This window comes from Eriocheir sinensis, chromosome 68 (assembly GCF_024679095.1).
Source record: "Eriocheir sinensis breed Jianghai 21 chromosome 68, ASM2467909v1, whole genome shotgun sequence".
In the NCBI taxonomy this organism is placed as follows: domain Eukaryota; kingdom Metazoa; phylum Arthropoda; class Malacostraca; order Decapoda; family Varunidae; genus Eriocheir; species Eriocheir sinensis.
The window spans coordinates 1979619-1990150 of NC_066576.1; the positions used below are offsets into that span (position 1 = coordinate 1979619).

Here is a 10532-nt window from a genome sequence, read left to right on the forward strand (position 1 = left end):
GTGTAAGTTGCCAAGCTTGTTTTGACTCAACACAAAAAAGTACATATAATAAAAATAATTAAAAATAATAACAACGAAAAATAATATAAATACAATGGATATAACATGAATAAATACCTAAATAAATATAGAAGAAAAAAGCCCACACACTTGTAAGGCAGCACAGGTGGCCGCGCCGCGCCTCGCTCCGCCCCACATGCAGGTATTTAAAGGGCGACTCCGCCAGGACAGCCACACTGCTGCTGCGGCCTGCGACTCCGCCACGATCACGCCCGCCCACTGCAGCACGACCACCAGCTCTGTCTGTCTATTTGCCTGTCACCGCAGAGATCACCGACACCAGGTGAGGCCGTAACTGCCTACACACAAAAAAAAAAGAAGTTGGAAAGCAAAAGGTGTGATCAGCAAGGTAAGCGCTGAGTCTGAGGACTTATCACAGTCTTGCCCGTCCAACACGCCCCATCAGGAGCGTCTGTGCTGGTGCTGTGGCTTAACATAAAAAAGAAAAAGGCATTCCATTGCCATTGCCATTGCCATTGCAATTGCTATCCTCCCCTCTAGGCTTAAGTTCCTTCAGCTGCTCTGACCACATGACCACTAAACTCGTTTCGCTGCTCCTGTTCACCTACTCATTACAACCCTTCTAGCCAAACTATTCTTTTCATATGTTTATTGAACCTTTTATCTGCCTTGTATCAATTACTGCATGTCCTAACTTTTTTTATGTAGCTGCATTACGTATACCACATTGTCAACAACTGTTTTTGTTTCCCTTCGCAACAATAAGCCGCGATGAGGACTGCGCTTATAGTTGGACTGCTGGCACTTCTGGCTCTGGACGTCTGTCATTCCAAAGTGAGTATGATTTATGGTCGAGGTGTTCTTGCATTATACACGTCAGCTACACTGAAACCAGATTGGGGAGATTGTGTTTGCGATGGCTCCCGCAAGCCCTTTCTTCCCCGCCACTCTATAAAACAGTACCCCGCAGCACCTATATATTTTCCTCTCATATAGTACCTATAGCTAACATATGAGAGGAAGAGGTAGGTGTTGGGACTATAGGGCAGAGCGGCGGGGAGGAAATATGGACCCGCATTAGGGAACATAAGAACATAAGAACGTAAGGAGTCTGCAAGAGACCGGTTGGCTTATACAAGGCAGCTCCTGTACACTCAACCCTACCTTACCTCACCATCCATGGCTTTATCTAACCTCTTCTTGAATGTATCTACGGTATTGGCACCCACAACATGGCCCCCAAGCCTGTTCCATTCGTCCACCACTCTATTGGTGAACCAATTCATGCTTATGTCTTCGTTAAATTTGAATTTGTCTAACTTGAAACCATTGCTACGCGTCCTACCCGGCTCTTCTACTATCAAAAATCTTATTGACATACCCTTTATTAAATCCTTTCATCCATTCATAGACTTCGATCAAGTCTCCTCGCAACCTTCGCCTTTCTAGCGAGTGTGGATTTAACTGCTTTAGCCTGTCTTCATAAGGCAAGTTTCTCACCCCCTGAATCATCTTTGTCATCCTCCTCTGAACAGATTCTAACATCTTGATATCCATTCTATAGTAGGGGGACCAGAACTGAACTGCATAATCGAGATGAGGTCTAACTAGCGCAAAGTAAAGTTTGAGGATGACTTCAGCGCTCCTATTGCTTACGCTCCTTGAGATGAAACCAAGTACTCTGTTTGCCCGTTTTTTAACCTGAATGTATTGAGCCCTAGGACGGAGGTCAGCGCTCACTAGGACTCTAAGTCTCTCTCACGCCCATACCTACTTAGAGGAGTGCCATTTAAGGAGTAATTGTGTGAGGGGTTATTCCTACCTACACTCAGAATGCTACACTTCCGACAGTGAATTCCATCTGCCACTTCCCCAATCATATAGTCTTTCAATCTCATCCTGGAGAACGGTAGCGTCCCTGTCTGATTGGATTACTCTACCGATCTTGGTATCATCTGCGAACTTGCTGACATCACTACTAATTCCTGTGTCCAAGTCATTGATGTATATAATAAAAGCAGAGGACCCCACCGACCCTTGTGGGACGCCACTCGTAAGACTGCCCCATCAATTTTTTTACCATTGATTTGGACTCTCTGCTTCCTACCACTAAGCCACGCCCTGATCCAGTTCAAAACTTTCCCATCTATGCCGTTAGCCTGTAATTTTAGTAATTGCCGGTGATGAAGGACTTTGTCGAACGCTTTAATGAAATATAGATACAAGATGTCACAGTTTTCATCTCGGTCAACCTGTAACGGTGTAAGGCTTGGTTGCGTGGAGCTCAGACAGGTCTTGGTGGGCGAACAGGGGCGTGAAGGAAATATTCGCTGCCTTAGGTGAAATGTATTCTTAAACCTAAAAATACAACGAACGTTGGAGAGAGCCGAGACAATAGGTCTGTGTCAGTCGAGCTCTCAGGAAGGAGTGAGAATTAGTGGTTGGAAAATAATGAAGTCACGTACGTCAAGGTGACCCTAAGCGATGAAATGCTTTGTACACATACCGAGAACGAACGGACGATAAACACTGACGGATGACATTCCTATAAAGGTTGCGTGATCTATCTGCCCTGGGTATTTCCCACTGTTACATGCATGCCTAATCCATGGTAATATATAATGAATCAATAATACACTGATATAATTACAACTACTATAACAAACCGCCTCGCCTTTAGTGTATAAGGACAACAGGTTAGTAAGGCAAGACCTACCCTCTGTGAATCCATGCTGTGAATCATGAATTAAACTATGCTCTTCTAGATGGTCCCGAATGCTCCCGGCTATAATTGACTCCAACATCTTTCTGACAACTGATGTTAAGCTAATTGGGAGATAATTTCAGGTGGCTGACTTGTCTCCCTTTTTGAAAATCGGTGTCACATTAGCTACTTTCTATTGATTGGGCACATGCCCAGAATTTACCGACAACTTAAAAGATATTTTTCTTCAACCTACTAATCTCATCCTGGGCTACTTGCCTAGTGATTATCACATCCCTCAACTTGTCGTTCCCTTCGCCTTCATATACCTGAACTCTCTCCGGAATGGTTGTTAGATTTTCCTGCGTGAAAACTGAGAGGAAATACTCATTCATCATTTGGCTTATATCTTCTCCATTCTCAACGAGCTCACCTGTGTTTGTTTTCAACGGTCCAATTTTGTCCCTTGTTTTCGTTCTGTACAATTTGAAGAAGCCCTTGGGATCGCTCTTGGCCTCGTTGGCTACCTAATCTCATAATTTATTTTTGCTAGGCAGGTGTTCCTCTTCACAGACCTGGCTAGTTCAACATACCTACCCCTGAGGTGGGTTTCTCCGTTCTTTATTTTCCTATAAATTTCTCTCTTCACTTAAGCTATCTCATGCTTGAGTCTGTGGGTCATCCATTTGGGGTCGTTATTTTCCTTCCTACGTGCTTGGAAAGGGATATGCTGTCTCTGACCCTCTGCAATTACTCTAACTAAATTATTGTAGGTCATTTCTACATGATTCCCCTGTCTTTCCTGCTCCAGCCCTAAGGTTCCCCAACTCACCTCCTCAAGGTGTCTTCTGAGCCCCTCATAATCAGCTCTTCTAAAGTCAGGCACCATCACAAGGTTGAGTTCATGGGTCACCGCCCAGTCTCATTTCAACTTAATTTCCTTGTGATCACTGCCACCTAATTCTCCCCAACATCTAGCTCACTGATCATATTCTCGTTGTTAGTCAGGACTAAGCCTAAAATGTTATTTCCTGGTGGGCTCAGTCACTGCCTGCTTGAGAAAATTATCATGTATTACTTTCAAAAAATCCTCAGAGTCTAGAGCACCCACCACGCCTTCCCAATCTATATTCCTATGGTTAAAATCCCCCATTATGCAGACATTTTTGCGTCTGCTCGCCCTGCCTACCTCTTGCAGTAATATATCAGTGTCCTGCCTGCTAAGGTTGGGTGGCTTGTAATGAACCCCTAGAATTAGTTTGTCTTTCCCTTTGTGGACGTCCACCCAAACTGATTCTGAGTCGCCATTTGCTTGACCAGAGTTGTTAGCGGAATAGTTAAGTGTGTCTTTAACATAAAGTGCCACCCCCCCCTCCCCTTCTTCCCTTTCTATCTTTGTGAAACATCTGATAACCATCTGTTTCATACTCCGAAATGAAGTTTTTGTTTGCAGTATCCACCCATGTTTCCGTGATAGCTATAATGTCGAATTTCTCAACACATGCTTTCCCTCTAGTAGATCTATCTTGTTCCTGAGACTCTTACTGTTGGCGTAATAAGCCGTTACATCATCCTTTCTTACATCCTTTCGATTACTCCTGCGCCCCCTAGTCCCAGTCTGCGATACATAGCCACTGATGTAAGGCCCTCCCCCCTCACCTATTCTAAAAAATCATGTAGGGTCCTAAGTGATCGCTCGAGGGAGTCTGCGGGAACCTCCACCCCCTGGAGTGACAGGTGTACCCCATCCTTGGCATACAAGGTGCCTTTATCGTAGAAGAGGTCCCAATTATCCAGGAAAAGCCAACCATTTCGCTTACAGTGGGCCGCCAGCCTGCTGCTTACCGCTAAGGCTCTGGAAAGCCATCCCTCACCCACCCCCCTCCTTGGCAACACACCACAGACGACCGGCACCGCCCCGAAGTCTCTCACTTTGGTGAACGATTCCCTGAAGCGCCGAAATATCTCTTCGATACCCACTCTACCAATGTCATTACCCCCGAAACTGCAGAAGACGATTGGCTGTGTCCCATCCCCTGCTAAAATTTCCTCTATTCTGTCAGAGACGTGCTGGATGCCCGCCCCGGGAAAGTACACTCGAAGCCTATTTTCCTTATCCCTTGAGCAAAAGTACCTGTCAATGAACCTGACTTGAGAGTCCCCAACCACCAGGACTCTCCTCTTAGAAACTGCGTCAGTAGACGGAAGGGAAGTCGCTACAGGTGGAGATGGAGTGGCGGCTACAGGGGAGGAGGAGGAGGAGGAGGAGGAGGAGGGGGAGTAGGAGGGGGAGGAGGAGGGGGAGGAGGGGGAGGAGGAGGAGGAGGAGGAGGAGGAGGAGGGAAGGAGGGAGGAGGAGGTGGATGAGGAGGAGGAGGAGGAGGAGGAGGGGGAGGAGGAAGATTCTGGGAAGAACGAGGGGAGGAGGAGGAGGAGGAGAAGGAGGAGGAGGAGGAGGTGGAGGAGGAGGAGGAGGAGGAGGGGGAGGATGACGTTGAAGGGAAAGATGGAGAGAAGGAGGTGGCGGAGGTGGCGGAGGAGGTGGTGGGGAAGGAGGAGGAGGAGGAGGAGGAGGGGAAGAGAATCTAGTGAATTTCACAACAGATGTGGTCTAAGTCTACTAACCCGGCAGCGTCGGCGGACCCATTTTTGGGCTCCCGCGAGTCGGTCCACTGAAACGGGGGACCCCGTATGGGGCTCTGCTCAAAACACCTAATTCGAGCTAATTGTAGGCGGTGGCGGCATTGTGCAACCCACCATGCATGCCCTGGGTCATTATGGTGGGTAATTGATCTTGAGGTGGGCTTTTTTGTCATAAATGGTGTTGTAAGGTCATGGCAGACTGAATTAGCTATCCATATAGTAATCACTTGTCAAATTCTCTAAAGTAGACAACAAGCGACTCTCGGCTAGATGCCACGTGTCACGAGACTGTTTATTTTGTTACAAACACCACCCCAAAAAAATGTAGTTTGAGTTTAAATAAATATTTTTAACGGCTTTATGGTTATGAGAGGAGTACTCTGAGATACGTTCCATGCTCTTTTCTTAGTCTCAAAATGCAGTGTATTGATGCCGTTTCTAGGCCATTTCTCGGCTTTCCCATAGTCGAAGCCCACGGGTTAAATCTCAGGTTATGGTCCCATGCACAACGCCAGTAACAGGTTCGAAAGTTCTGGCTGACAGACTATCTGGTTGATTGCCCCGTCAACGTCCACGCCCCCAGACCAGCTGCTACTCTTCGACGACAGTTGTAACGGGGTTCAGCTCAGCTCCGTAGTAAAGATTGAGTTTTTTTTTTTATTTCTTTAACACTCAGGCTGGTGGTGACAAGCAAGGGGATGCTTCCAGGAGCGTTGATGCCGAAACGAAAAACCGTTTTGACACCGTGGACGGCAACTGGACCATAGACGGTAACAGGGACGGTAAGACACACTAATACCCTTCAGCGGATCTTCCTCAGCTGTGGCTGGTTACTGTTCAAACTAGGCAATGATGCAGCAGTGCCTACGTCACCTCAACTTGAAATGAAGCATGTTCTTGATCATGAATATTCCCCGATCTCAGATAAGAATAACGTCCTTCTTCACTCGCCTTATCCATCTTCACAGTAAAACGCTTAAGTCTTTTCATGATCTCTCTCACAACGGGCACATCGGCGGAGTAGCCTACACCCCAAACATTTACCGAACCTTCCTCCCAAAACACACCTACGTGTACTCCTCTGCATGTTGGCGCACTTGTTTAATTTTCTCTCTCCCTCATTTTTTCAGTTTGTTCAACAGCCGGGTGTGGTACTTCTCTATTAGGCACGTGCAGGGTATATCCGTGCATGCCCGGGGAAAGATTTTCCGGATGTTGTGATGGACCATGTGATTGCGGGTGAGAGCTTTAAAACTTTCGTTGTTGTCTGTCAGTGTGAACGCTAAGTATATAGCGACATGACTGTGTGTGATTGTGTGTGTGTGTGTGTGTGTGTGTGTGTGTGTGTGTGTGTCCATGGTTGTCTGCTGTCAGTCTTTTGTTAATATGGGCGCTTTTATTTATGACGCTGTAGTTTATACTGCTACTCGACTCACGTTGCAGCCCCCTACCCCTTACCCAAAGCTCCATTTGACAATCTTAATCAGGCCCGAAATTTTGGCAGACTTTTGGGGGGTGCTAGACTCTAGCGGGGTTCATAGGTTCATGAGATGGCGAGCGAAGCGAGCATCGGCAGGTTGGGGAAATTTATTGAAAAATAAGCATTTTTAGGGACATTTTGCCGCTATAGCAAACAGTGGCCGGTATAGAAAAGTGGAGTATAGCCCCCCCCCCCCCTTCCCATATATAATGGCCATGGAGGCAGGGTGGACAGTAGAGGATGACCAAGTTGACCAACAAGTTCAGAAATTTGCCTTATGAAGACAGACAGACATTTGAATTGCATCCTCTAGAAATTAAGGCGAAGGTGCAAGGGAACTTGACCGCAGTTTATAAATGGATGACGGGCTTTGATAAGAATGATGTTAATAAGGTTTTGGTGGTAAGGTAGAGCCCGGTAGGACACCTAGCAATGCTTTTGTTGGATAAATTCAGATTCGACAAGGACAGGCAAAAATTGGTTGATCTACAGAGTGGTGGATGAATAGAATTGGCTTTGCAGTCATGTTGATAGCGCCAAAACGATCGATATATACATCCAAATAAAGATTAGGTAAACTCACAGATAGTGAGGTTAGGTATGATTAAGTTCGCATTAGCTGCCCAGCATAGGCCTACCGACCACTTGGTGTCTCCTAATGTTCATATGTTATTATGTGGGTGATCTAGTTCGGCCATTCAGAGTCGGACGAGAATTGTTAATCAACGGTGAAGGGACGTGAGCTCAGCATTGCCTCTGACACTTGCTGACCACATAGCCACCTTGCAGAACCTCAAATCTCTGCGGCCACCGTCTTCCCCTGATTTACAATGAGCTACGTCCTTCTGACAGGTGCTGTGGGCCTTGTGAAGCTGGCAGCTGTGATAATGGCCGCTGTGTGGATGACTCCAGCTCCTGCAATACAGACGAGTACAGTGATGGGGAATGTTTCTACGGGGGCTGCACCTGCTGTAAGACCTGCCAAGCAAGCAATGATTGTGCGTCCGCCGGAGGTCAGTGTATCAACGCTGAGGCTACGTGCGGTACCGGCTTGTCACCAATGACTGAACTTGGCTGTACGAGTAACAACTGCAAGTGTTGTGCGCCAGTAGTAAGTCAACGCCAGCATGCAGGCGTTTGTAGGAGTCACGCACTTTAACTTTGATTATATTACATCACTAGGGTATCTTCAGTTCAGAGTTCAGTTTTCATGGTATTTGAAGCGGGGCACTTTCTACATCTACTATTATCAACCATTACTTTTTCCAAATGCAAGGTGGGATGTCAAGGATACTTGTATACTAAAAGATACACCCAAAGTTGTTTCATGGCATACTTTCACTGGTGATATACAAGGCAATGTAGTTTTTATCTCACCTATATATTCAACAATTGATAAATATATTTATGAGCCTAGAGCAGTCCAACTCGGATAATATTAAATAACTTTTGTGTGCTATTTTGTTGTTTGAGAATGAGATCACCAAAGACTGGGTCATAAACAAACAGGAGAATGATTTAATAAACAGTCTTGGTGGTGTGAATATGACAGAGCTTCTCAGAGCTTAGAGAAACATGTGGATAAAAGACTTACGAATATGATAACTTGTGGATGGCTTTCAAGAGTTGCTTTGTATGGACTGACAATTATTGCCCTTGCCTATTCCTAGCTCAATACCTTCCCTTCCGTTCTCTACTTGCTTAACTCCCCTTCCCCCCACCTTTCTCCCCTCAACAGTGCACTCCCAGCAGCGCCTGTACCGATGGCCCCAACCCGGGGGTGTGCGTGACTAACGAAGATTTTTGCGACGCTGATGATGAATACCTAACAGATGATGGGTGTGGCAACGCTGGCTGCACGTGTTGCAAGACCTGTAGGCCAGACAATTTTTGTGCCCGTAAGAATGGGATATGCGTCAACCCAGCTCACCTATCTGAACCGACACGCCCTCCTCACAGTGAGTTATGTCCGTTGAACTCCCTAGTTACTATACCTCAGGCTAAGACATAGAATTGTACAGCACTAATCATGCAACTAACTCTGCAGAATTTCCGAGCGTAGGGAGATGTGTGTTGAGGTATGAGTCGTTCAAGTCCCATGCAAGATGACTGATGGGATACGACGTGGGTTCCAAGGGCTGCCTTGTGGTTAAGGGACTGGGACTGGCAATTTTTGTTTGCTCTTGGCATTTCTGTTCAATATGCTTCTCAAGATAATAACAAAGTAGGAGCGCAGGTCTGAGGGTGTGCCCTCGTCGGTGGCTGATTGCAAGAGGCGCCCCGGCGAATTCAAACTCTCCAAGCTAAGTTTGCCTGGTCATCAACTCATCAGACGATCGAATCCGTCTTCACTGTGCTTTAAATTAATTTTGCTTACTTAATGCTTACCTTACTAAATCCGAATTACCACTACCATTCGTTTGTTCTTAATTGAACACCATCATATTAATAATGATATACAATAAGTATTCAAACAGGATTATTTTCCACAGATCGATGTCCCGCGGGATATCATCATTTTCAGCCAGGCACTTGCGGCACTGATGACTGCATCTGCTGTATTCCAAGGGTGAGTAGTCGTGTATGTGTGTGTGTGTGTGTGTGTGTGTGTTCATAGTAGCTACCTACTTTTGAGTGATTCCCGCCCTCTCTTTCCTTAGCCTCAAAATGGGGGGTGAAACTGTAACCCTGAGCCACCGCCACCGCCTGCACGACCGGCGCCCTGACCGAGGACTGACCCTGCCCTGACCTGCCCTGACCTGCCCTTGACCTGACCCGCCTCACCTTCATGCACGGACTTCCTGCACGTGCGCCGTGCACGCTGATCCTCTGCAGAGTATTCAATTCTCCTTCTTCTTGGGCTTGATGCCAGAGCACCCTTCTGCAAAGAAAAAAAAAAAAAAAAGCACAAACGTAAATAGAGAGATTACAAAAAACTTAACATTTCAGCAGATTAAAATTTTTGACTTTCGAAATTCTATGTACGTTCAGCTCGCAATATGTGTGTACCAGCTGTTCAGAATTATGCTGCAAATAAAATAGAAGTAATCCTTAAAAGTTTTAATGGAGGCAAGTACTAGCGTAGAGTCCTGCAGGAAGGTAGGATATCCTGTCCCCCTTATCATCAGAGCCTCAACTCCTAACGATACTGCTCTAGGAATACTTTATATACATCTTTAAGGAGTTGCAAAGGCCGAGAACTCAGTGCCATGTTTCTAAGCTCCTCTGTCACATGCCAAGACCTAAACTATCAGCTCCGGTTGTATCTACAAGCAATACAAGTCAATGCACTAGTCCCCTTTGTCTATCTGATTCTTTTGTTACTTTCTTACATCAGAGGAAGCAGTCAAAGGCAGAAACACACGTAAAAAGCATCAGGGGGAAAAAAAAAAGATCCAAAAAGTAGGCTACTGCTCCTCAAACGGATAACTGATAGATAGCCTAAGTCCGAGTCAACGCATTAGTCCCCTCTGTCTATCCGATTCTTTAGTTCCTTCCTTACATCAGGGGAAGCTGTCAAGGGCAAAAACACACAAAAACAAACAGGAAAAAAAAGACCACAAACTACAGTACCCCAAACGGAAAAGTGTAATAGATTAGTCCAATAATACAATCTAAACAAATAATGTGTTAACTTTTAGAGTGAGTTGGATGTGATTTTAGAGTTTTACCAAGACAGGTATG

General features: G+C 45.9%; 1 protein-coding gene across 1 annotated transcript; it reads left to right on the forward strand.

Moving 5' to 3' along the window:
• The first annotated feature begins 250 nt into the window (after positions 1 to 250).
• Positions 251 to 9941, forward strand: LOC126988088 (keratin-associated protein 5-8-like). Its single transcript, XM_050845883.1, has 8 exons — positions 251 to 343; positions 788 to 855; positions 6045 to 6150; positions 6499 to 6607; positions 7701 to 7959; positions 8587 to 8806; positions 9341 to 9417; positions 9509 to 9941. Exons 2-8 carry the CDS (start codon positions 793 to 795, stop codon positions 9524 to 9526), a joined length of 852 nt encoding a protein of 283 aa, XP_050701840.1. The 5' UTR covers positions 251 to 343; positions 788 to 792; the 3' UTR covers positions 9527 to 9941.
• The last annotated feature ends 591 nt before the right edge of the window (positions 9942 to 10532 follow it).

Coding starts and splice junctions, on each gene's coding strand:
- LOC126988088 (XM_050845883.1), top strand. CDS start 793: ATGAGGACTGCGCTTATAGTTGGACTGCTGGCACTTCTGGCTCTGGAC. Junction 856..6,044: donor TGGACGTCTGTCATTCCAAA/GTGAGTATGATT, acceptor TTTAACACTCAG/GCTGGTGGTGACAAGCAAGG. Junction 7,960..8,586: donor GCAAGTGTTGTGCGCCAGTA/GTAAGTCAACGC, acceptor TCCCCTCAACAG/TGCACTCCCAGCAGCGCCTG.